General features: G+C 42.9%; 1 protein-coding gene across 1 annotated transcript in view; it reads right to left on the bottom strand.

The window, feature by feature from the left end:
* mdga2a (MAM domain containing glycosylphosphatidylinositol anchor 2a) overlaps nt 1-27,596 on the bottom strand; it is a 173,312-nt gene that overhangs the window by 38,818 nt on the left and 106,898 nt on the right. Inside the window, exons 8-11 of the mRNA XM_084915816.1 lie at nt 25,089-25,409; nt 10,540-10,812; nt 5,372-5,520; nt 108-285 (exon numbers count right to left, since the gene is read on the bottom strand). Coding sequence (XP_084771942.1) covers nt 108-285; nt 5,372-5,520; nt 10,540-10,812; nt 25,089-25,409 — 921 coding nt within the window. The remainder of the gene's footprint in view (nt 1-107; nt 286-5,371; nt 5,521-10,539; nt 10,813-25,088; nt 25,410-27,596) is intronic.

The raw sequence follows: 27,596 nt of genomic DNA, 5'->3' as shown, positions 1-27,596 counted from the left end.
TGTTGCAAACAGCTGTGTGTGTAAATTCCTCCACAAAGATTTGAGAGGCAGTGTTTGTATACCTGCTCTTGTTTGGGGATTGAACGATAGAAAACGAGACAGCCTACCGCTGTATGTGATGATGCGCTCAGTGGAGTCTCCTTCCCCGTAGCGGGTGATGGGTGTCAGGCGGACCAGGTAGGATTCAGGTTTGATGAGTTCAGTTAAGTTGTAGGTCAAGAGCTCCCCCTTCTGGATGGTTCCCTCCATAGGAATCTCCTGCTCCCACCAGCGAGACTGACCCATCTGAGACAAACAAAACGCGAGATTTTCCAACTCATCCAAATAACACATTTATTTCGATTAACTCGACAGATCAGCCTAAACTCAGCACAGCGTGCCAAATGTTCATTTGGTTTTTTTAATTGGCAACAACAACAGGAATATTCTGCGTGTTAACCTGAAGCAGCTACTGTGGCTAACTTTACCGTAACACGTGACTGTATGTTGACAAGCAGCAGCTATGAAGAAACTCTAAGCTGAGGCAGAATGAGAAATTGTGGAAGCGTTATTGCCATATTTATTTCCATGATGTACTAGAGAAACTGTAACTGAGCACATATTCCACTAAGGCCAGTTTCCTGTTACCCAATTTAAATCGCATTATGCAGATCTTCACCACAATGCAATGAGATCTTCTTTTGCCCATGTCAGGTTCTCCTTAATCTATGCCTATCTATGGTGCATGACCAACACCTCATTGATGCAGGATGTTAAAGATACAGGAGCTACAATGTTGCAAAAGAACAAAACATGTGCTGCAGAAATGTAACATGTATCAGAAGGTCATTTCTGTACTTCAGTCTGCTTTATATAACACGATTACTAACATGGACTCTTTAATGGCTCATAATACAGGTAACTGATCTGTCACTCTATGGTGCCTCCCACACCCCCATTGTGCCTCATTATGTGCAGTCAGTACAGTACAACGAATAAATTATGTTGTTCATCAGAGCAAAATGTTGTGTCGTTTAAAAAAATATTATTTTTTTAATTCTGAATTCTGCTTTGGTGTGATTTTCTGTATGGGAATACTTTGAGCTCCCTTTAGAAGGCTTGAGGCACAAGTGTTTAAATTGTTGTGTCTTGATTTATGTCATCTCTCAATTCCCTTCCCCCCAAATTAAACATTTTGATATTTCTTCCCCGACTTTGTTTGCCTCCTCATAACTTTTTTCTCCCCATCAGCACTTCCTCCTTTTCTCTGTTTCTCAGAAGCACAGACCTCTGTAAAATGAAAAGACGAGCCAGTTGCCATGGGAACACATCTTCCTCCTGCTCCTTATTTTATGATGCCAGGCTGCTGCTGCAGGGACCTCAGGTAGAGTTTCAGGAATCTGTGGTGCAGGAACATTTTCCACACGTGTGTGTGTGTGTGTGTGTGTGTGTATATTTGTATATACACACACACACACACACACACACACACACACACACACACATATATATATATATATATATATATATATATGGTGTTCTGCCATACCAAGCACACCAAGTCATGTGATCAGGGCCTACTGGCTGTGTATTATATGAAGCTGAAAACTAAGGGAGGCAGATTCCAGAAGGTTGCTTCTTTTCATCTGGACGTTTCAGTGGGAGAAACGTTTCATCAGTCATCCAGGTGACGTCTTCGGTCTCAGCTGACTGCAGGTTTCCAACCTTATAAACAGGACATTTGCATAATGACTGAAACCAGCCCACTGAAGGAACAATGTCATGAACAGTCAAAGGAGCTTGTAAAGAAAAGGGTCTGGACTTCTTTAAGTTGCTTGAAGACGTTTCACCTCTCATCCGAGAAGCTTCTTCAGTTCTAAGGTCAAATGGTGGAGAGTCCCAGATTTAAACCTAGTGGGAGTTTCCCCCCCACAGAGGGACAAAAGGACCCCCTGATGATCCTCTAATCGCCTGCGCCAAGGTGTGAAACTGGGTGTGGGTCCCAATCAGCCAGGGTTTCGGGTGAGCTGGATGACTGAGAACCTTCACAGACACAATGTCATGAACACTGATCAATGTCCATGAGTCCCATTCACAGAGAGTTGGGGAATGGCTGCAATCACAGCATTGTAGGATGGTGACAGATGTACCCTTAGGCCCCTCCTCGATTCAGAGATGGTCTTTCCCTTTTCATGTAAATGGCCTCCTTGACTCCGCCCTCAAACCAGCGTTCCTCCCTGTCCAGGATGTGCACATCCTCATCATTGAAAGAGTGTCCACTGGCCTGTAGGTGTAAATAGACTGCAGAGTCCTGGCCTGACGAGGTGGCTCTTCTGTGTTGTGCCATCCTCTCAGCCAGAGGTTGTTTGGTTTCCCTGATGTATAAATCCTGGCAATCCTCCTGCACTTAACAGCGTACACTATGTTACTCTGTTTGTGTCGGGGGACCCGATCCTTGGGGTGGACCAGTTTTTGCCGCAGCGTGTTTTGTGGTTTAAAAGCCACAGAGACCTGGTGTTTAGAAAAAATGCGTCTCAGCTGCTCCGATACTCCTGACACGTACGGGATCACTACTAACTTCTGATACATCAGGACATACAGGAGACAGAGCTCTTGCAACAGAGACCCCCTTGAGTGGGGAGTCAGGTAGGCCATTAACATGAAAAGGGCCATAGTTAGTCATTGTTGAGTCAGTGGTGCTGGTGTCAGTCATCATACAGATGTACTGTTTATGTCACGGTCGGGCAGTTCTCTGCCCGTTGTGTTTGTTTGTATGTTGATTGTGTCTCCCTGATTTTCCTCTCCTCTGTGTTTGTTTACATCCGCTCTCCCGGATGTTTTGTACACGGAGCGACCTCTGCAAGCGGAGGTGTTCCAGCGCGGGAGGCAGCCGCACCTGCAGCTCATCAAGCCAGCGTCAGCTGTGCTGATGACCTTCTTCATGACCGTCCTATTTAGCAGTGCGGCTCAGCTCCGGTCAACACTGGATCGTTGAGTTAACCCTGGTTAGTACGGCCGTGTTTCTCAGTGTTGCTAAACCTCACCAGTGTGGATACCTTTGCCCACATGTGTGTGTTTCTTTGTGTCGCCAGGGATTGGAGTCACGGTTTGGGAGCACGGGGAAAGTTGGAGCCACAGTCACTACACTCACTGTGTGGGATTCGGGGGGATTGCCACGGGAGTCACAGTGCTGGAGATCTGTATATATTTCTGGAACGGTGTTTTCCTGTTAATAAATTCACCGCCCTGAGTGTTTATAAGGTTGGAAATCTGCAGTCAGCTGAGACTGAAGACGTCACTTAGACGAGTGATGAAACGTTTCTCCCACTGAAAACATCCAGAATCAACTTTCAGGGAAAATATTCCCAGAATTTTGAAACCTTCTAAAAACATTAAAAACTGAATGAATGTCCTTTTAATATTTGTTAATCCCTACAGATCACCTGCAATTACAACAATTACGCAACCATTGATTTTTAGCAGAGCTTCACTGCAGGTGAAGCCCGACAGAGGCTTTAATGTGTCAGAGAAAGGAGGAGGAATACTGCCACCTACTCTCTCTGTCTCTCCCACACTCACTCACTCGTATACATTATGTGGTCTGTCACCGTGAGCTTTACCTCCATGTGACTCTGCAGGGTAAAAATCAACTATAGAGAAAACACTGAATGCCCCATAAGATCTAAAAGTCTGTTACAGGCCCCCACGAGGATAGAAGAACAGAGAAGAAGAGGCATGTTTCAGTTTGGTTTCCCCCATGCTTTAAACACACTGCTGCAAACTGCATGGCACTTTGTGATGTTCTTAATGGAGCAAGAACACCAAGAGAACACATGCAGGAACAACTAGGTATAGAAACAACAACTTTTTAGTTGACATCTATCAGTTAACATGACTATCAGTCCATCCATTTTCTTAATGCCATTTTAACTGGGATCGCAGAGGGCTGGAGTCTTTCCCACAAGAGACTGGGAGAGAGGTTGCCAGTCCACCAAAGGACTAACACAGAGGACATATACGCTTACATCCATATTCATCCTGCAGCCAATGCGGAACCAAGCATGCACATCTTTGATCTATGGGAAGAAGCTGGAGTAGCTTGAGGAGAACCCATATGGGGTAACATGCAAACTCCACACAGAGAAGCCAAAGGCAGGTTCAAACCCAGGACTCTGGCTGCAAGGTGTCTGTGCTAACTGCTACACCACCTATTTGCAAAGCTAACTAGTAAATGGTAAATGGCCTGTATTTGTATAGTGCTTTACTAATCCCTAAGGACCCCAAAGTGCTTTACACCCATTCACACACACATTCACACACTGGTGATGGCAGCTACATTGTAGCCACAGCCACCCTGGGGCGCACTGACAGATGTGAGGCTGCCGGACACTGGCGCTACCTTGGCCCTCTGACCACCACCAGTAGGCAACGGGTGAAGTGTCTTGTCTTGTCTAGTATATCACCATATTTATTTATTTTTGGTAACATGGTAAATTGGTTCTCATACAGTGCTTTTCTATTTTACTGGCGCACTCAAGGTGCTTAATATTTGACTTGTATCAAACACATAAGACAGTATATGAAGATGATTTCTGACACCACGACATCGGACATTGTAGAAGTTAATGTTGTTATTCCAGAGTGGGCTGTGCTGTAGCCAAACTTTGGGAATGGGAACAATGTACATTAATCTAGAACAATAACACAAAGGCAGACACGAGTTTGTGGAGTTGTATTTTTCTTATTTCTCATGACAACTTAAAGTTTCTAATTTAAGCATGTTTTTCTTTGCAAGCTATAATTTCACACTGGTTGTTTTCCTTTAATCACAAAGCTGCTTCGAAGCACAGCTATTAGAATAGTTAGTTAGGATTCTGTCTACTAACTATGCTAACACCCCTCGTATGTATGGCTAGTTTCAGGGGTGGTTTAAAAAGCTGCGGTGCAGTCAGTTCATTTCAGAATCAAGTGCAAAAAACAGGCAAAAGGCTTTTTCAGTATTAGTAAATTAGTGTCCGATTGAAATATTCTCCTCCCACCTCACATGTAATCTTGTCACCGTGCTCTTTGTAAATACAGCCTGGGGGAAGTCAGCAAATCAGTCCTCAGTGGTTACAATAGACTTTTTTTCAATTAAATATTTGTATAATTAAACACTGATTTCTAACTTCATAACTCACTTAGACTTTACAGTTATGGATTATAAGCAAGTCTCATAATCCATAACTGTAAAGTCTAACGTCCATATAAATGGATTTTAGACATTTCAAAGACCCTTATAAACTCTGGAAAACCTCCCCTGAGTTCGGACAAACAAAATGCAAATGAAGACATTTGTGGGGACGACTGATTACTTCATTCAAATAACAAACCTCAGACGTGCTACACTGACCTGCCTTATGCCGAGTCTGTAGGCCAGGATTCGATCCACAGCGTTCGGCTCCATCTGAGTCCACTGCAGTTTGAAGCCATAGACTCGCGGCCTGTTCTGCCACAGAGCGCTGTAGGTGTCGTAGTAAAACTCTGGAGGGTTGGCTTTTCCTGAGGAGACAGTTGGGTCAGAGGTCACACAGAGCTGGAAACAGGTCCGGGATATCTTTTTCACACATGAATAGAAAACAATGTTGTCACCATGTTTTTCAGTGTGTGACACTTGGTGTTATGATGGGTCATTTTTATATCTTTGGAAACTGAACTGCGAGGCTGCAGATTACTCACTGTTGTGTATTTGTGTGGTGATGCTTGGCATGGTGAAACTACCAACCAAAACAAGGCTGTTTGCCAATTTAGCAAAACTATTGCTTTTCTCAGCAACTTGCAAGTTGCTTTCACAGGACTCAAAAATATTAAGTAGACTTGGCATGATCCGCTGTGTCAGTAATACACATGACCACATTGTAACAATGGCGTCTTTGTATGTTTATGTGTATGAACCTGCTTTTATCAACATTAAGTATCAATAAACAAAGATGAATTAGCTGATGGCATTATAGTTACATTTTCATAAATATATAATGCTAACAGCAATATGATTTTTTTCTATGTGATACTGTTACTAATTCTGCCACGGAGTCTATTTTACTCACTTTGTCATATCTCTCCAAGCAGCTGATCAGTAGTGTTACTGTAGGGACTTGAAGCAGTTGGCTGAGGGCATTTAACTAATCTCTGTGCACGTGCACAGTGCATGCTAGACCCTCCCTGCACAACTGAAATGATCAGCAGCTCCTTGCCTTACTTGACGGTTGAGCCAGGGACAGTGGCTGCAGTCTCATTTGTTTGGTAACCACAGCTTTTGACTTGTTTGGTTTGACCGTTGGCATCCATGATCTCTTTTCAAGGTCCTGAATAATCAGGCCTCATCTAACCTTAACGGCCTTACAGTACTGTATGCACCCATTAGAGCACTTCACTCCTGCTGTTGTTCCTAGAGTATTTAAAGCAGAATGGGAGGCAGAGCCTTCAGTTTTCAGGCCCCTCTTCTGTGGAACCAGCTTCCAGTTTGGATCCAGGAGACAGACACTATCTCTACTTTCAAGATTAGGCTTCAAGATTAGTTTACACGCCCATCAGCATTTAATTATTAGTTAGGCAGATGTCCCCGCCCCTCCCTGAGCCTGGTTCTTCCTGTTAAAAGGGAGTTTTTCCTTCCCACTGTCACCAAAGTGCTTGCTCATAGGGGTCATATGATTGTTGTGTTTTTCTCTGTATGTATTCTTGTAGGGTCTACCTTACAGTATAAAGCACCTTGAGGCGACTGTTGTTGTGATTTGGTGCTGCATCAATAAAATTGAACTGAATTGAATTTTCCACAGCTCAGTTCAGCAGGCGGCGCTGGTAGTGATAATCATAGACACAATATTATTATGAGGGCAAACACTTCCTGTTACTCCAGGAACAATCCAATCGTGAACCAAATAAAGCTTCTTTTTGTTAGCTGGACTCCAGTTACAACAATTCATTCAGTTGACTGAATATACACTGTGTGTGTATCACATGCACACACCTGGTTTTATGTCATTAGACTAAAAGTAAATGCAACAGGAAGCAGTGAGTCGCACTGTGTTGGTGTCATCTCTCTCACGTCTCATGTTTTCTTGTGTTTTATGTGACTGTTTTAAACGAATGGTGTGTGTTCTGCTGCATTTGTGTGATAACAAGATTATTTATGTTAGACTTCAGCAGAAATCAGGGCTTTAAAAACACACACAAGGAAAATGACTTTTGCTGTTGTGACTTCAACAGACAGAAATGAATCATCCTATTAAAATTCAGTTTGTTTCATCTGTCTGAAAGTGGGAGGAACAGTCAGACCGTCTGGCGAGTGGTCATGTTGGCACTTTGTCTCACAGTTTCATGTCTGCTTCTGTCACTTTTATTCTGAAGCTTTACGCTGTCTCATTGGTCGCTGCAGGATGAGCAAGGTTTAAAATGCCACCAGTGTGTTCACACCTGATTAACAACACAAACTTCACCTCAGCAAATGACAAGTCTGGCATAATCACCATCATTTTCTATCATCTTTATATCCTGAGCTTACAACTCCACTCTTTAAACACTTTCTGCTGCTGCCTGCAAAACGCGCTGCTGCTCAGCGGTTGGCCCTGATAAGAGGCTTAACACAGCGGCGGGTTTTGCAGGAAGTCTCTCGGCGCTGACAGGGTGCCTCTGCAGGGGAGCTTTCAGAGAAGACGCAGATACAAGTGGGCTCAGAGACTGAAACCCGGAGAGTCGGTTCAGCCTGGAAGTCAACGACAACTCCAAATTCACGTGAGAACAAAACCAGACCTGTGTAATTAAAGAGATGGATTACTCGTCCGACGTCTTCTCTTTTATTTTCCACAAAAGTTGATACGTATTTGTTGAAAACTCAATGAGCCGAGTTACCATGATTCAAACCCCATAAGGGTTTAAAAAAGGTTTAAAAAAACATTACTTATATTAAATGTTGCCTTCTCTCCCCATGCTTGTTCAGTTACATTAAATTATGATTTTATTAGTTTCCTCACGTTAACTTAGATAAAGTCCTCATAACAACATAACAACAAAAAAACTGAAACATCTGAAGTGCTCGGGATACAATTATTTAAGTTAAGCATTCCTCACACACACATATGTACATACATATATATATATATATATATATATATATATGTATGTACATATATATATATATTAGGGGTGCAACGATACTCAAAATTCACGGTTCGGTTCGGTTCGATACTTTGGTGTCACGGTTCGATATTTTTTCGATACAAAAAAAATTTTTCATGCCTTTTTAATTTGTCATTTATTAAAATTATAAATATATATTTTAACTCAAAAGTACAGTTTTTAAATTTAATGTTGCTGAAACAACAAAGTAATAAAAAAATAAATATATCTGATTGAGAAATCACTCATCTTTGGAAAACAGAGTTTATTACAGAGAAATGTTTCTTTCCAAAATAAAAGCTATACTATACGCTTCTTCTGGGCTATATTCTCAGCAGCATATTAAACATATCAGGTCCCCATAAGGAGAATCATGTGCTAACGGCTGTCTAAATGACTCGGGTAAAGTTTGTAGCATGCGTGCTTGTTGTTTTTGTCTGCTTCCACTTGTCTTTGCACTAGGATGATGTCGGAGTAAATGTGCAGTCATATTCGTTGTGTTCCCACTAGTGCTGTCAGCGTTAATCTCATTGAAATGACGTTAACGCCACAACACGGCAAATCTCCGTTAAGAGCTACCGCGGATCGCCCCGTGCGTGGGGCTGGATGGCCAACACGTTAACGAGCTAACTGCGCTAACGCAGTAGTTCCCACCCATGTAATTGAGCACTGCAGGGCACATCCTACATACTGTTTTACTTTAGTCCATGACGCGCTTACCTTCAGGGTCATACGTCACATGAAAACCAAAATAGTTCCAAACGCCAGATCTGAATGAGGGTGGGGGAGGTTCAATTTGCCATGTTGCAAGGAGAGCTTAACTTCTGTCTCGCTAGCTTGCCCTGCGCTCAGTGAATCTGCGTTCGACTACTCCGCCTAGGCTGCACTGTCGAGCGCAGATCCACTGAGCGCTCAACACAGACAGCATCGTCAGAAGGAAAGTTGATAAAATAAATTAAAAATTTTGTATTGTTCGATACATATGCGTACCGAACCGAAAGCACTGTATCGAACGGTTCAATATCGATACGAGTATCGTTGCACCCCTAATATATATATATGTATGTACATATATATATATATGTATGTACACATTAGTAATCTAAAGGATCCTCATGACTGAGTACCCGCTGTTAGCAGACCCTTTCTTTGTGCTACATGTAGTGCTGTTAGCTTCTTAATCGTGTCAGGTCCTGCTGCTGTCCAGCTTGTCTGCTTTTGTGATGGTGACTGGCTCATCCTTTAGTCCACCAGTCACTGGCCGTTAGTGTCATGTGACACCTCTCTCTCTCTCTCTCTCTCTCAGATGTTCTTCCAGAATTGCTCAATTTCAGCTCTGGATGGGAATACACTCGCTGCTATTATTCTCCTGTAGCTGAGCGTACACCGTGGATGGGATGGATCTTTTCAGAACAGACCTCAGCTTCTCTGGTATCTCACTTCAGCCTAGTGGCCAGAGCTGTGAGCATTTTATCTGGCAGAGCCTCAGTTATAGATAACTTGTTTCCACCCTGACACCCTGCTATGCCTTATTTAACCAGCTAACCAGTTAATCTTGTAATCAAGTGCTTCTATGATTACTGTGACAATGGTGTATATAGGTTCACTGGTTTCAGTGGTTCACTGGTTTCAGTGTATGCTAGTAAAGCTCTTATATAGCACTTTTCTGCTCTCCTGGAGTACTCAAAGCGCATTAACCCCATACACACCCATTCACACAAGCACTGAGTGCTTTTCTAACTATCATTCATACTCCGATGGATGCGGAGAGCAAGTCGGGGTTAGTATCTTGCCCATGGATATTTGGCTGATCTTACAGAGCAGCAGGAGGTGTCAGGCTCAAATCAAGTGTCCAACATAAGGCTTCTTAAACCACTGACTAATAACCTTGGGCTGTATTACACTATTATGGTACACAAAACTGTTTAAAAATCCCTATAGTAATATTTTCAATACTGTCATAAAGACAGCTACACCTTTCTTTATTAAGCTGACAATGAGGTCATGTAGAGTAGGGAACTGCAGCACTCTTATAGGCAGCGTGTCGTCAGTGACAGCAGCTCATTGGAAAACAGGAACAACAAATCCTTTCCTTAATTAAGACACGTAAAAGTCAAGTCTAAACTCATTCCAGACGAGTACAAATTCAGCCTTAAATCATCCATTGGTCAATAATCAATAGGGACATGTCCCAGATATGATCAGGTCACATTAGCTAAGCCAACATGTTCAGATTAGGTACCAAGTCTACTGAAAACCTCACCGAGAACCAAGTTCTAGTCAAACTTCTTCACTTTTTAAACAAGTCAAGCAATTCAGGAAAATCTACGATGACTCAGGTCATGTTAAATATAAAGTCACTAAAAGTGACTAAAGTGTAATAACTCAAAAAATAATAAACCTCACCTGTGACCAGGAACGTGCAACGTCCTGCCCCGGCCTCATTGGTGATGTCACAGGTGTACTCGCCATAGCCCTCCCTGTTCAAAGCTCTGACGTGGTAGTTCGTGTCGTCTCTCTGGTCACTGAACTGTCCGACAGTCAGGAGGCGGGTGCCCAGCTTCCACTCATATCGTAGGAGGCGAGCTGGATGAGCTCGCAGCAGACGGCAGGTAAGGCTGAATGCCCGGCCAAGGGCCTGACGGATCTCCGTGTGTACGGGCTCTACGGCCGGAGGGACTGCAACACAGAGCCAGGGAGGTTCACGTTTCTGACACTACTTATTTCAGGCTGTTTCTTCACTTGATCTCGTTTTTGTTTTAGCAGAATGTTTTTAACCAATATTACAAACTTCACACAATGAAAACCAACAAAATTCTAAATATTATATATAAATAAAATAATGGAAAAATGGTATCACTTCCTGCACTTTAATAATACAAATCCAGATCTTACTCAGGGCTGTGTTCACTTCACTGTTAATGAAGCCAGAATGGCTTGAAAATAGCCTCTTACATATTTATAAGATTTGAACTCAGATGTGCGTTGGTGCTGCAGTGCTCCGCTGAGGTGCACAAAAATAGTTTGCACTGTGTTTTTAAATCCCTCCAGCAGAACTTTAACAGAAGGTTTGAGCCAAATTGCAGGTGTCACTTCACAGATTAACATCCTGATGCCAAACACGGATCAACAGGAATAAAGAGAAGAAAAAAGCAGCTGCAGCAGCCGTCCTGTGACCTTTCTGCAGACAGGAACATCATCTGAAGGATGGAGAGAGAACCCACCAATAAGATGTAAAAGCTCATGAATGTCTAAAAACTGAGGCACATTTAAACACTTAAAATGCTCAGAGAAGAAAAACAAGTCAACTTTCGTGGTCAGGATGGGTGGAGGTGGCACAAAAGCACTCAAACGTGACGTATCGAGTGAGGAGTGACCCGGCTCATAGGGTTTGCAATGGTACTGTAAATGGGAAGGTAGACCCATCCGTAAGCATTTCCTGGTCCTTTTTGCTTCTAACAGGGCCGTGATTTACAAATGGACATTGTTATTCAGTAAAACTGAAGCTAGCACCACCGTGGTTTCACTTGAAAAAGCCCAGAAGCCACAGTGCCACGCCCTTCCTGATTTCTTATTGGGTTTTCTTTTTTGTAACTGCACTCAATCGGATTTAAGTCCAGACTTGTTGGAGCCATTCAGAGGTGGACTCTGGTGTAGTTTGGATCTTCGTCCTGCTGCACCCACACTGAACTTCTACAGGATTTATGGTTCCATCAACTACGGCAACGTGTCCGGGTCCTGACACAGTAGGACATTTTCAGCAAATCACCCTTTTGTTCTGAAGTGCTGTGTTTACGCCAGATGTACAAGGACGCAAACCTTCAAAAAGGTTTTTGCCTCGTAAGCCCAGAGAATATTTTCCCAAGAGCCTGAGGATCCTGAAACCACAAACTCGAAGTCTTGTAAGGTCTTCACTAAGCTGCTGTTTCTGGGCAAGATGTTGAGCCCCAAATTATGGTGACACATCTACTGTTCTACTACTAAGTTCAATAAAGCAATAGTGTGAATATAGCTTGTAATGTATAAAAAGGCTTTGAGTAGACAAAAAGTTACTCTTGCACCTCACTAATCTGAATCCTATAAACCACATGAGCGATTAGAGTCTGCTTCACTCAAGGATCCAGGTTTCACCAACGCACTCACTTCCAACTTAAACAGGTGATTTCCAGAGATGGTGCACTTCACAACTCATCCTGTGTACATGAGAATTACAACAATATACACACAGACACACACAGACACACACACACAGACACACACACACACAGACACACACACAGGTCTGAGGTTCATTTCGAGCCCCTGGACATGTTTCCACGACCTTCCTACTGAGAGGGAAACAGCAGGAACATGTAAAGGTCAACCGGACGCTTCTGCCTGATGCCGACCTTCAGCCAAGCCCTCTGATTGGTCAAAGAAGACTTCTAACCCTGCTTTCCCATAATACACTGCTGGACCCAGTCCCAGCTTCTTAATGAACTCTGCTCTTTCCTGCAGTTTTCCTGTAACTTTCTTTCAGAGATTTGAATGAGCAGCTGCTCCACGAGACACTTCAGGGCCAAACGAAGAACAATTTAATTTACGAGGTAATTTCATTCAGTAAAATGATCTCATATATGGCCGTTCTGGAACAGCTGTTCTTCACTCTTTATTACTCGACTCCCTACACCAAACAGCCCCACAGTATGGTTTGGCCAGAAGGACTTGTCCTCTGTTTACTGTAGTTATCAGACAGTCCCGTCCAACCCTGTCTCCTGTTTAAATGCAAATAAAACAGAATGCAATGATGTGCACATCACTGCAATGCTGTATTTTATTAAAGATAATAAAAATGCAAAAGATCAAAAGTTGAAAACGAGATTCTGGGATTTTAGTGGAATTTGACTTCAGCAACATATTTAGAGCATGTTTCACATTGTTTCATGCAACAACTTTCTTTAATGACACTGTAGGCAGGAGAGTGGCTGTTGTTTCAACATCAGCTGCTCAGCAGTTCAGGGCATCTGTGTCACACTTTTCATGCTATAATGCAGCGATGGCCATGTTTACCACATCATACTGTCTTTGGCAAATAAAAAAAGCTACTGTTAGGATGCACTGACCATGATTCACGTGAAGGCAACTTACTGCATATGTTGCCATTAACCCTGAGAAAGCCTGCTTTATTTGGAGACAGATGGTCCTTAGAAGCACCAGCTTTGTCTGAACTGTAACCCCAAACGCAGAGTTAAGACCTGCACATTTCTGTGCCTCAAAGGTATTTTAATTGATTTGAAGTTTGTAATCATTTGGTTTTAATAAAGCAGCTGCTCTCCTAGGCTGTAATATTTTCCAGAGAACAATGGGTCAAACGTCCAAGACCCCACACCCCCCCTGTGTCCGTGTAGAAAATCCACTTTGGTGTGCAATTTGAAAATGTTAAAAGCATTTTTAAAATCAGTTTATTAAATTGGAATTCAAAAATGAATTTACAAATGCAGATTTTATTCTACAATTCATTAATTAAGCACAGAATTTTTTTATTTCGATGCGCGTGGCTCTTGTGGTCCTCCATACTACAGTGCAGGGATACTGGTTGTGTGTGAATGGTGTAATGTTCAGCTAACCAAATTGTGGCTCCAATAAAGTGAATTGAAATATGACGACTGCAAGTAGGTACATCGTCCTGGTGAAATTTTGCTGCAGTCAATTTTTAAATATTATTTGTTTTTTGATTTTTCAGTCAGCATACAGTCTAATAACTCAGAAAAGATGCCCATAAAACATGGATTTGCGTCTACCCTATAATTCACATTTTTAAAAAAACACAACCTTCGGGAGCCCCAGCAGGATGATTCTGTTCAGCTGGACGTTTTCATCCAGGTGACTCCTTCAGTCTGAGCTGACTGCAGGTTTCCAACCTGATATACATGTAACGAAATCACAATGCTGCTTTTTATATGTGTACCCCACCACACGAACATACTGGACACTGATCCAGAGAGAAACAAAATTAAAAATTACAAATTTAAATGAGGTACATCAAAATTCACCATATTTAAAGATAAAGGCAATAGTTTGCACAAAATTAATCACCATCACAACAATAAGGGTATACGGTAGCTGCCAAGCGAGTATCAGATGGGTACGGTTTTAATTTTCTCTAAATGTTTTAGCAAAGTATCCCAAACGGCAAAGAATCTCTCCTTCGGCCCCTTGAGAGTACAGCTGTATAAATCGTGTCAGGTCACTGAACCACAGAGCCACTTTGGGTGGCTTTTCTGACTTCCAATGCAATAATATCTTTCTGCGCGCAAGCAGTGTAGTGAAAGCGATTATGTTTTTGTAGCTTTTCCTTAATGTTCTATGTCCTCTATCTGTAGCACCAAATATACCCATGACTACATCGGGCTGAAGCTCAACATTCAATGCTTCAGACAGTGTTTTGAAAATTGTTGAGCAGTAGGCTTTTAAAGTTGGACATGACCAAAACATATGTGTTAAATCTGCAGAAGGATTTCTACATCTCTCACAGCTTGCATCTATGTTTGGAAATATTTTGGCCAGTCTTGCCTTAGAGTAATGAATGTGGTGAAGAATCTTGAACTGTATGATGTTTAATTTGGCACAAGAAGTGCTGTTGTTTACTCTTAAAAGAGCGCTCTCCCAGGTCTCCTGCTCTAAGTCCACCCCCAGCTCATCCTCCCAGTCCGCTCTGATCTTTGCCATTGTTATATTCTTAAAGGAGGCTATACAATTACTGATCCTTGAGATAAGACCTTTAGGCTTAAATGTGAGTTTCAACAGATCATCAACACCAGTAAATGGTGTTATATTTGGAAAGTTGGGGTTATACTGCTGAGGGAGGTCAAATTTTTGTGACAAATCCTGAAAACTTGCCAAGACACCATCTATGTACATGTCAGAAAGGTTATGGATGCCTCGTCTCTGCCAAAGAGCAAATTCAGAGTCTAATCTGGCGGGAGGGAAAAGGCGATTATTATGAATAGGGCTCAAATGGAGAAGATTTTTAAACCCAAAGTTCTTTCAAAATTGAGCCCATATTTTGAGGGTGTTAATAACTTGTCATGGTCCGGGTGAGTACGGGGTTTTTCCACTCCGCTGGGCTCCACCTTCAGGCAGACTCCAATCAGCTTCCACACCTGGTTCCAATCAAGTCACCAGCATATAAGACCAGCATTCACAACAGACCTCTGCCAGATCTTCTGCTAACTCACGTTAGTGCTAGGCCGCCAAGCCCTTGTGAGAGCCCTTAACTACTGCTTTTCTCCTCACTGTGTTTTCTTTGTCATAGGCCCCCCCTCGCAGTCGCACTTCCCAAGCTAAACTACTCACATCTCCGCCTGGACGCTGGTTCTGTCATCTGGTTGCTTCCTTTCCATCACTGGACTACACCTGCCTGCCTCCCTGCCAAGTCCCTCACTCCAAGTATATTCTGGATCCTCTCTGGACACTCCTCACCCGGAACCCCTTGGACACCCCCTCCTCGCATGACACTTTAACCCGCAACACTGACTACTTGTCTCCTCTCATTATAGTGACTGCGTACCTCCATCCAAGCCGCTGCACCTTTTTCCATTCCCAGGATCCATCCATGAAATCTAGCACCTAGTCATAGCACTCAGAGTTTCATGTTCATAGTTTGGCCTCATAGTTCTCAGTTCATAGCTTCCACAGTTTCTTTTTATTTACTTTATTTATTTATAAAGCACTTTAAAACAACCACAGCTGACACAAAGTGCTGCACATTGGAACTGTAAAATAAAATTACATGAGATATAAATAAAAAAAATAAAAGAAGAGTGAAATCATTAATTAAATAACTACTTCAATTAAAAGAGAAAACTAAGTCTCACTGAGGTTAAAAGCCAAGGAATAAAAGTGGGTTTTAAGACGTGATTTAAAACTGGACAGTGAAGGGGCCTCTCTAACGTGCATGGGCAAATTATTCCATAATTTTGGAGCCACAATAGAGAAGGCCCCGTCCCCTCTGAGCTTCCTCCTGGATCTCGGTACCTCCAGGAGCAGCTGGTCAGCTGACCTGAGAGACCGACAGGGTGTGTGGGGATGAAGAAGCTCAGAGAGGTAAGGCGGGGCAAGACTGTGAAGGCATTTAAAAACAAACATAAGAATTTTAAAATTAACTCTAAAAGACACAGGCAGCCAGTGCAGAGAGGCTAGCACGGGGGTTATATGCTCTCTTTTTCGAGTTCCTGTTAGGAGTCGTGCAGCTGCATTTTGAACCAGCTGCAGACGTGAGAGCAATGACTGACTGACCCCCACATAAAGTGAGTTACAGTAGTCCAGGCGGGAAGAAATAAAAGCATGGATCACTGTTTCAAGGTGCTGCCTCGAAAGAAAAGATTTTACTCTTGCCAGTCGCCTTAAATGATAAAAACTGGACTTCACCACTGCTCTGATTTGGTTGTCCAATTTAAAATCACTGTCCAACTTAAAACCAAGGTCAGTAACAACAGATTTAAAATAGACTTCCAGGGATCCTAAAACAACAGAGGAGGACTCACAGGGACCACTGGGTCCAAACACCAACACTTCTGTTTTCTTTTCATTAAAATTTAAAAAGTTTAGAGCCAACCAAGCTTTAATGTCATCTAGACATGTCAAGAGAGGTTTTATGGAGATGCCATCCTTGTGTTTTAGTGGCAAATAAATTTGGCAGTCATCGGCATAACAATGAAATGAGATCCCATGCCTTCTAAGGATGGAACCCAGAGGCAGTAGATACAGTGAAAAGATCAGTGGCCCTAAAATTGAGCCCTGTGGGATGCCGCATGACAGAGGAGCAGAAGACGATTCGTAACCGAGAAGGCTGACAGAGAAAGTTCTATCTGACAAATAAGACCTAAACCAATTAAGTGCAGTGCCACCAATACCCACTACATCATGTAATCGAGAAATTAGAATATTGTGGTCTACGGTGTCAAAGGCAGCAGTTAGGTCAAGCAAGACAAGAACGACATGGTTACCAGAATCACACGCCAGAAGGATGTCATTAAAAACCCTTAATAATGCAGATTCTGTGCTGTGAAGGGTTTTAAAACCTGATTGAAAAACCTCAAAGATTCCATTTTCATCTAGAAAATCTTTCAGTTGACTAAAAACAATTTTCTCTAAAACCTTGGAGACTAAAGGCAGCTTGGAAATAGGCCTATAGTTCGCTAAAACTGTGTGATCAAGGCCAAGTTTCTTAAGCAGTGGCTGCACTACTGCATGTTTGAAATTTGCAGGAACCACACCAGAAGACAGACTGCTGTTAATAATGTCAAGGACATACTGTTGTATACTAGGAAAAATTTCTTTAAAGAATTGTGGAGGGACAGGATCCCGTGGGGAACCTGTGGGCTTAATATGGCGAACCACATCCTCTAAAGTGGAGAGCGTCACAAGCTCAAACTGAGTGAAAACAGCAGCGCAAGGGACAGAGACAGAGGGGTCAGAGTCAGGAGCTGTGATAAGAGCCCTGGTGGTGACAACCTTTTCAATAAAAAAGTTCAGAAAATCATTGCAGATCTCAGGAGAAACTTCCAAACAGACATTCAATGGAGTATTAAGAACAGTGTCAATGGTCCTAAACAACACATGTGGGTTATGACAGTTGGAAGAAATAATATTTGCAAAATATTCCCTTTTTGCCTCTTTAACAGTGTTCTGGTAACGATGCCAGCAGTCTTTGAGAATTTGAAATGATACATGCAGTTTATCCTTTTTCCATCTCCGTTCTGCTCGACGACATTCCCTCTTAATAGCACGACTGCTCTCATTAAACTAAGGCTCAGGTTTAGCCTTAGGCTGCCTGGTTTTTAAAGGAGCCACAGAGTCCATGATTTTTTGACAGCAAGAATAAAACCAGGAATTTAGCTGTTCTGTATCAGAGGAAACAAAGTCAGAAGGGCCGCCGAGCTGATTAAAAGCAGCAGAAAACTGCGCAGCAGTGGCGGGGTTAATAACCCGACAGCACCGAGTAGCAGCGCCAGATTTAACTGCGGTATATGTCAAACCAACGTTGAATAACACAGGCATATGATCTGAGAGTGCACAGTCACAAATCTCCAAGTCAGTGACAGGCAGACCATATGACAGAACAAGGTCCAGTGTGTGTCCGTGCTCATGTGTAGGGCCACGTACGGACTGTACCAGGCTAAAAGAGTCAATAAGGCTTAAAAAGTCCTTTACCAGTGGCTTATCAGGACAACATACATGTATATTAAAATCTCCAACAATAAGAACACTATCATAGTTGGGCATAATCCCAGCTAAAAAATCAGAAAAGTCGTTTATAAAGTTCTTATTGTATTTCGGGGGGCGATAGATGACAGCGCAGAAAATCGGATTTGTACGACTCACCTCAAACGAGGTAAGTTCAAAGCTGGAGAACGAAGGCTGTAGAAAACACTGCTTACATTTAAAATCCTTTTTGTAAACAGTCACTGTGCCTCCACCTCTGCCTGACGTCCGTGGCGAGTTAAAATAGCAACAATCCACAGGTAAAAGTTCAGATAGAACACTGGACTCACCACGTCTCAGTCACACACAGAAAATCCAGATCACGGGAACTGAAGAAGTCCCGAAGAATAAAAGTTTTGTTTAAAAGTGATCTGGCGTTCACCAGGCCAATCCTAGCGGGAGCTGGAGTTGGCGCTCGGGGTTCAGGAGGTCCAGAAACCCGCCGCAGCGATCTCAGGTTCCGATGATGTTGACAGCGGAGGTTTAGCCTGGGAGGGCATGGGCAGCGAGGCTGAGGAGCATCATCATCAAAGCCGACAACAGGCACCAAACAGGCATCAACAGGATCCAGAAAACGCCGAGACGCAAACAGCCTTGGCATGAATCCACGCACTGGTCGGAAAACAGCAGAATAATTCTTTAGGTAAACCTTTAGCTTCACCAGGCAACCGCTTCGTTTACCCCGGCGACGATGACGCTTTCGCCGGGAAGGTAGCGTGGGAACCCGGTACAGGTAACCCGGGGTTTCCGATGCAAATGGGGGCAGGGGTTGCTGCCCACCAGCTCCAAAGGACACAATATTTTGGACCACAGGTTTGAGGTCCAATAGTGTCTGGCGATCATACCTCAGCAGAGACTAAAATAACATAAACAGGAACAAACTTGGCAGTGACAGACGAGCAGCCACACACACCGGCGCCATCTTTGCAGTAAAGAGGATGTTTCTGTCTCATAGCATTCATAGTTTCCTGCTTTGTAAGTTAACTAGGCACTGTAAATATAGCACTGTGTTCACCCCTGTTTTGCCTCCCTCTGTGTCTGCATTTGAGTCCACACCCACAGCCTGGCCCTCTCGGCAGTAACATAACTATAAGACCGGTGGTGTGCTGCCGTGAGGAAACTGGAAGGCTGGAGGTGACCAAGGCTCTAAGGGAGGTGGAGATGCAAGACGCCGCTTCAATTTGGCACGAATCTTCATCTGGGGTGTGGAGCCAATACATGATTTATTGAACATTTGAGGCCCAGTATTAATGGCCGACACCTAGGTCTTTAGGCCTCTGTAACAGATCCAGGCATACTGATTTTTCCCATCCCATATAAATGAGATCAGAGCTTTATCAATAGATTTAAAAATGATTTTGGAAGGTAAAGTGGGATACACTGAAATAGATAAAGAAACTTGGAGATTATATTCCTTTTTATACAATTTACCTTCCCTGCTAACGATAGATGAAGTGGTTTCCATTTCTTTAAGTCCAATTTGACCTTCTCAAGTAGCAGACAGAAATTTCCTTCATAGGGATCTCTTGTTATATTTATGCCTAAGTATTTAAAGCAGTTTTTGTCTGTTTTGAAAGGTATAGCACTGCTCTGTATTTGAAGAGCCAGGATAGCAGGATAGGATTCACTTTTACTGAAGTTCAGTTTGTACCCAGAAGGAGCCAAAGCTGCTTAGGGTGTGCATGATATGGGGGACACATGAAACGGGATCAGATACGTACATTAACAGATCATCTGCATGGAGGGACACTCTATGCTCTTTATCCATCCTACGGATACCTGCAATTAGGGCTGCTCGATTAGTCGAGATTAAAATTCGATTAATTGAGCAGCCCTACCTGTTTTGAGTGTAATGTTCCAACCCTATAAACAGGACATTTGTACAATGACTGAAACTAGCAGCACTGAAGGAACAACGGGCTGGGAGGTCAGTTTATGATCATTAATATGCAAATGATCACGACCATTGATCAACGGCAGGCTAGGTGGAGTTTGGAAAAAAAGCGAGTCAAGTTTCTAGAAGATCCCAGGTGTTTAAACCACAGTGGGGTTGTCCCAATATTAATCATGTGCATCATCACATGAGCAAAGGTGTTGAGGTGGCTCTTCCATGTTGTGCCACCTGTTAATGGAGCGGACTGTTGGCTCCAGTGTAGTTGGGATGAACCAGTTTCTGTCAGTTCTGTCACGTTTTGTGCCAGGTGATGTCAATGTGTCAATGATAGTGTAGGGCAAGGTTTCACTATGGTCTTACCCAAAACCCCTGGTGGCAATGGCCCACACCTTTGTGCACATTGACTCATGTGATGATGCACATGTTTTATAGCAGGTCAGCAGCCCACTACGGGACAAACCCCACTAGGGTTTTAATTAGAGCTGGGTCACTGATTTCTAGCATCAATTCGATTCCGATTCAATTCAAATCGGGGAAATTTGCCTTAGACAGTCAGAAATATTATAATTCTGATCACTTATCAGTACATATCTATATTTTTATATCTATAAAAAGAAAGCTGACACTTGTGAGACTTTATCAGAGGTGTGAGCATCACAGCAGAGGCCTTTGTGTCAAAGTAACTGAGGATAAAACAAAAACATGAAGGAGATTTTCCTGGTCTGGGTTTTTATAGCAGATGACCTGAAAAATATTGTGCAGTAGATCAAAAACGTAGTGAAGCAGAGCAAAGTTACAGAGGTTTGATTAGAGACACAACTAAGCATTTTGCAATTTTGCATAATTTTAAAAAGTTTACATTTGTTCAGTATTGAACAGCAGAAATGAGGCTTTCTTGTCGGAAGTAAGTAAAAAAAAAGAAAAGAAAAAACGACAGCGGCCGACAGCGTAGACTGCTGGGTAATAAGTAAAACTAAGAGGAAATTCCTGACGATGTTTATGTGAAGCGAAATGTGAAGCGTAGTTTGGATCATCGTTCTCTGCTAGTTCAATTAATTTTGTTTGGAGAGAGATAAAACCTGCAGCTTCAGAATCAGCGCAAAGAGGACGTAAACACAAAGCGCCCGCTGACGCTTCAAAATCAGCGAGCTGTCGGCTTTCAGCCCCGACCGTGTCCGTGCCGTTGGGCGAGAAAGTCACATCTCTCTGATTCTGATCCGTCGGCGGGTCGAGCTTTGTGTTTACATCTTTGTGCAGAATCCGTGTTCCTGCTGTCCTTTACTGTTTTAAATGTTTTGGTGGTTGTTGAAATTTTGTGAGGTTTAACCTGAGATTCTGGAGTTTTGGGCAAAATAAATTTATATTAATAATCGATTCAGGATTTTAATTGATCAATATCACGTTATCCAAGCTAGAATCGATTTTAATCGATAAATCGATAATCAAAACCCAGCCCTAGTTTCAATATCTGGGACACTCCACCATTTGGTCTTAGAAGCCTTTTAGATTAGAGGTGAAAGTGAAGTCCTCATCTGTTTATGGGTACTATAACTCTGGCATCTAAATAGATCACTGATGTTCTCATAATTCATATTAAAACTACTCTTTCCTCCTGATTCAGGAGATTTCGTTTTCCTGGAACATGTTGGTAACTTGTTTAAAACTCCACACAAGTTGTGGAGATGTCAACACCACACATCACTGTCTCCTCTGTAATCCAGTCACATCCAGTAAGAGCCTGTGAGGGATTATTGTCAAAGTAAACCCTAAAACAGCTCATTTGAAATGTTGCTCACAAGGTTTTATCTTCATGTTTCATACAGGCTTCATTAGCATTTTCATTTACACCACAGCAGGAAGTAATTAACGGGTAAAGTATAGAGAAGTAAATGCATTTCTGTTCTGACAGACCTGGTGCTGTGTCAGTGTGCAGTTAATGTACAGCTCGTTTCTCGCTCACACAGATTTACTCGTATTTATTTGTCTGTCAGCAGGTTTCTCGAGGCTCAGGGAGATTTTCTATTCACTTACACTTAGAAGTTAAATCTGTGTCGCTGTGACTTAAATGTTGTTTCACTTATTTCAGAGTAATCCACCTATAACCTGACTGTAATCTGCTTACTGTGGCTGAATAGCATTAAAAACCTTCTGTCTACAAAAAGTGTGATTTCAGTGAAAATGAAAAAAACATTTTGCCATGTTTTTATGTGATTCTATTCTTTGGTTCCATTAACATTTTTAATATGAAATGTTTGAAAATATCTAACATTATATCATTATTTGGCTTACTTGTTGTTCCTAGAGTATTTAAAAGTAGAGCCTTCAGTTTTCAGGCCCCTCTTCTGTGGAACCAGCTTCCAGTTTGGATTCAGGAGACAGACACTATCTCTACTTTCAAGATTAGGCTTCAAACTTTCCTTTTTGCTAAAGCATATAGTTAGGGCTGGACCAGGTGACCCTGAATCCTCCCTTAGGCTGTTGGGGGATTCCCATGATGCACTGGTTCTTATTCAATCACTATGTGCTAATAGACCTCTCTGCACTGAATCATGCTTGTGATTAATCTCTGGCTCTCTTCAGTCCTGTCTCCCTCTCCTTAACCCTTAACCCGGCAGATGGCCCCGCCCCTCCCTGAGCCTGGTTCTGCCGGAGGTTTCTTCCTGTTAAAAGGGAGTTTTTCTGTCCCACTGTCACCAAGCGTTTGCTCATACGGGGAAGTCTGACTGTATTACTGTAGAGTCTTTACCTTACTGTATAGGTGAGGTCACTGTTTTTATGACTTGTTGCTGTTTCGCTCAAACTGAATGGAGTTTTCCTAATCTATTAAAACATGTCTAATAATTGGTTTTATTTTCAACCTACATTTTCAGCCACCTTCTTATTAGTCTTCAGATACTATATTGGTTTTTTGATAACATTTTTCAAATGTCAGACATGGATAAAATCTGCTCGGCATTTAATAATGTTGACTTGTCAGGAAACGAAAAGGAAAAATAAAGCATCACTAAGAAGATTTGTTTTTCAAACTATGAGTCAGCTTTTGTTCCTTAAACTCAAAGCCTGGGCTGCTGATTTCCTGTGAGTGTCTGCGTCGACTCTCTGCAGAACGAGGCCTATTCGAGCTGCAAAGGAGATTTGCTCTGACAGCCTTTTAGTGCGGCATGAAGCCAGGAGCTGCAAGTCTTCCCGTCACATCCTGTGATGCTATTTTGTGCGACACAGCAGCCTGCAGGTTAGACAGAGCGTGACTGGAAGGTGGTGGATTCAGTTCTGTCCGAGACAGGCAGGCAGCATGTGTCCGTCAGCATCTGCCCGAGCGCCCCGCGGCCGAGGCGGTGAAATGTGTACCTGCTGAGCTGCAGCTGTTGGTGTGTCTTTCAACTGATCTGCTGTTTGTATCAAACTGATCTGGTGCTGTCTGCTCTGGTGATCAGTTTGATTGGATAGTATGATATTTCTTCTGCAGGGCTTAGGAGTCAGCTCCACAATGCATTCTGGGTATTTTAGGGGCTAAAGCAGCACAGTTGTTGGTGGCTGTTTACATGAGCAGCAGATGTTATGGTTTGAGCTGAAAGGAGATCTTTGACGGGAAAACGTGCAGTAATTATGCATAACAAACTTCCCCTCTGATAAATAATCACATACACGAGTCTTGCAGGAGCTACAACCTCAGCTTATTACAGTAACACCCAAAATCAAGTAGAATTCCTGTTAATTACAGTTATTGTTGCAGGAAATTCACTTTAAAGAGGGAAAGCTGGGAAGTGCTGTGGAGCAGCAGGCAGTGGTGTAAATGCCTCACTCATCTATCAGGCTCAGCAAACGTGTCCCTCACAGATTTTTGGACACTTCTTAGGCTACATTCACACTGCAGGCGAAAGCGCATCAAATCCGATTTTTCTGACCCTATGCGACCCATATCCAATCATGGTCTGACAGTGTGAACGGCACAAATCCGATATTTTCAAATCCGACCTGGGTCACTTTCGTATGTGGTCCTGAATCCGATACATATCCGATGTTTTAGAAAGCTGCTGTTTGACCGTCGTGTCGCATTAAATCCGTCTTTTACGTCACTGACACAAGACAGACGCCAATTATCAGCGCTGGAGAAGACATTGTGAACGCTTCCTGGCCATCCAGTGAAACTGTTGGGAAGACAACGTTGGAGAAACGTGAACATTTTATTTGTACTGTACAATCTGCAGATTCTGACAGAAATCTGCAGCTATCCTTTGAAGCACCGCTCCTCTAAAACAGCAATAAGGATCATTATTAGGTTATCTACATTATTATGTAAATAACAAAATAGCGCGTTGTGTGTGACACCTTCTTTTGCGCATGCGGGCCGCTTTGAGCGTTCACACTAGAGCGCGTTTGCTGTCGCATTTTATTTGTAGTGTGAACGAGCAGACAAAAAAATCAGATTTGATCAAAAAATCAGAATTGAGCATTAAGACCTGCAGAGTGAACGTAGACAGCCTGTAAATTCAACTCTGAGTGGACGTCAGTGTGAGGAGCCTGGATTCATATCCATGTTAAGTTTGAATGAACACCTGTTTGACAGGAGCAATGATGGTTTGTTCTTACCCAGATCTGCCTTCACTTTCTCCGAGACACTTGAAAGAACATTCAAGAACTTCAAGAACTTTGTCTGGGAATCCTGATGCCTGACAAACAGCACTGATTCAGCCTTCTGTTTCCTGGCTACAGCTTACTGATAAATAAAACTATGGAGCTGTTTCTGAATGTTAGTTGTGAAATCGTGGACACAGCTGTGTGTGTGGTGGCTGAGTGATGTATGTGTGTTACCCACACTGCACCACCAACTGTATCAAGGCCTCTCTGGGTTTGACGTTGAAGCCGTTGTACTGGCTCGTCTGGCAGCGGTACGTCCCGCTCATCTCTCTGGTCACGTTGCTGATCCTCAGGATGCCGTCGTAGCTCTCCGTCTGAACGGAGCCGTCTGGCATCAGTGCTGTTGCCGCTGCCGCCGCCGCCACCCCGCTCTCCTCCACCCGAGACCACAGGATGATGGGTTTGGGTTTTCCAGAGACCAGGCACTGCAGGTCTACGGTGTCGCCTTCCTGAGCGATAAGGTGGGAACGCCCCCTGGGGACGGTGAGCTCTGGAGGAACTACAGGGACAGAGACAGGATATCTGATAACTGCTGATAACTGCCAAGGTTTGGACCCTTCAGAATAAAAGAGGAGCAGGTCTACAGCTATGCATGTCACCACCACCACCACCACGGAAACCCCCGCACACAAACACATCCTCCAAACACACACGCACATATTTTTTTTTCAAACTCCACTGCAGTTTATTTCACACTTCAAACATTTAGTAAACAATTAAACTAAAAATGTAAACTGCATTAAATTACAAATAAACGAATAAAATAAATGAACTACTAACTCTTTTACGCTACGTCCGCACCTACACGGGTATTTTTAAAAACGTTTCTATGCGTTTGGACCTTTCGTCCACACGTAAACGGCGATTTGAATCACCGAAAATAATTTTTTTTTAAAACTCCTTTTTTGTGTTTACGTGTGGATGAGGAATACAGAGTTCGTCACGCAACGTCAAAGGTATGTGCCTTTTTTCACGCCACGCTGTGCGCCACGTTATTGTTTACATGAGATGAATTGCAGAATGACAGATAGAGACGAAATACTGTTAATCTGACTATCTGCAGGTTTTACACGCTTACATACACACACACAGTTACTGTCCCTCCATTTACAAAGGCAGAGGCGTCACGGTGTCATTATTTTACATGTAGTCTTTTTTTCCTGTGTAATAATATTCAACATTGCTGTCAATACATTTTTCAAAAAATGCCTCTCTGTGCAAAACAGGTTTAAAAACATAAACAGCTGTTGGATCCTGTTTGTCTGTGATTTGAACTGAGGGAACAAATCGTGGCAGGATCAGCCTGATATTATTTGTATCCCACTGTAACTTTACTGTATAAAGAGCTAACATCTCCAAAATGTCAGGAGTAGTTAGTCATTACAACAAGTGTTTGTGAACTAAAAACCAAGAATGTGGGATACTGTTTGTCCGTGATTTAAACAGCCCAGCGCTGCTCCCGACAAAGGGAAAACCAATCCTGCAGGGAGACCTACCTCGGCACTTGTGCAGGTGAAACCAAAGGGAAGATTTGCTTCACCATATTTTCTAGTCTTTGGCTTAGAATGAAGTTGGTTTGGAAACATATTCAGCGATGCTTCATCTCCTGCTTTGCGTTTGTGTGGGCGCCCCGTCAAAAACCTGTCCATGATGCTAGCAGTGTCCAAGCGTTCTTTTTTTTTTCTTTTCATACCGCGCGTGGTTGTTGAAGGAAGAGAAATAAAGTCCAATGCTTTCTAATTAGGGAGCATTAATCCAGACTTTTGCCTAACGAGCTGGAGGAGACGCACCAGGAAGGTCACGTGGAGCGTCCTGCTGTGGTGGCCCCTCATGAATAAGGCTGCAGTGGGTATAATGCCTTTGCTTTCTGACTCATCTGTGAGGTTAACTTTGCCTCCACACACAAAATGTTTTTCTTTCATGTCTGATGGAGAACTCGTCCTTCATCTAGAGTGACACTAAGAGAGCTGCTGGACTGTTTTAGCATTTATTTTCCTTATGGGGATTCAGGAGTGACCCAAGCGTGACCTTCATCCGTCAGCAGGCGTCACGCACAGCACAGTTTAGACTAAAGCAGGAGTTCGATTACCCCCCTCCTCCTCTCGGGTTCTCTGACTGTTTCTTTCACTCTGCCAAGGTCATAAACAAACAGGAAGCCGCCGGCAGTCGTTCATCTGCCTGACATCTGTCTGAAGGTCTGCTCCTTTTTGTATCTGCAGAAGCTCAGAGCTTTGTACCACAGTTCAAGGACTTTTCACTAAACAATTATTATTTTAATCTTGGTGGCACAGAGGAAACAAGCCAATGACAAGTGTACATGAGTTCATTCCCACTGTATTTTTTTGAAATGATGCAGGATGTGTCAAACAGCTGTCACAGATGACAAGGTTCAAAGAAAACAATTCAGAGCTCCAAGATATTATTTCTGATATTAGAAGAGGAGTGGGCGGTTTTATAATCAGCCTCAGTACTGTGTGTGGCAAAGTTCACGTTTTATTTGAATGACTGTAATCAGCAGCTGTGAGGAGTTACCCTATGCAGAGCTAACGAGCTGGCTGAGTGTGGTTCAGGGGCCCCGTCACACTGTGCTGTCTGTTAGGTCTCTATCTAAGACAGTGGGTCCCAAAGTGCGGGGCGCGCCCCCTATGGGGCCCCAGAGCCATTGCTGGGGGGGTGTGCGGTATGA

The sequence above is a fragment of the Perissodus microlepis genome, chromosome 19 (genome assembly GCF_051167445.1).
Source record: "Perissodus microlepis isolate ML-2025 ecotype Zambia chromosome 19, ASM5116744v1, whole genome shotgun sequence".
Classification (NCBI taxonomy): Eukaryota; Metazoa; Chordata; class Actinopteri; order Cichliformes; family Cichlidae; genus Perissodus; species Perissodus microlepis.
This window is presented reverse-complemented; position numbering and strand designations above follow the sequence as displayed.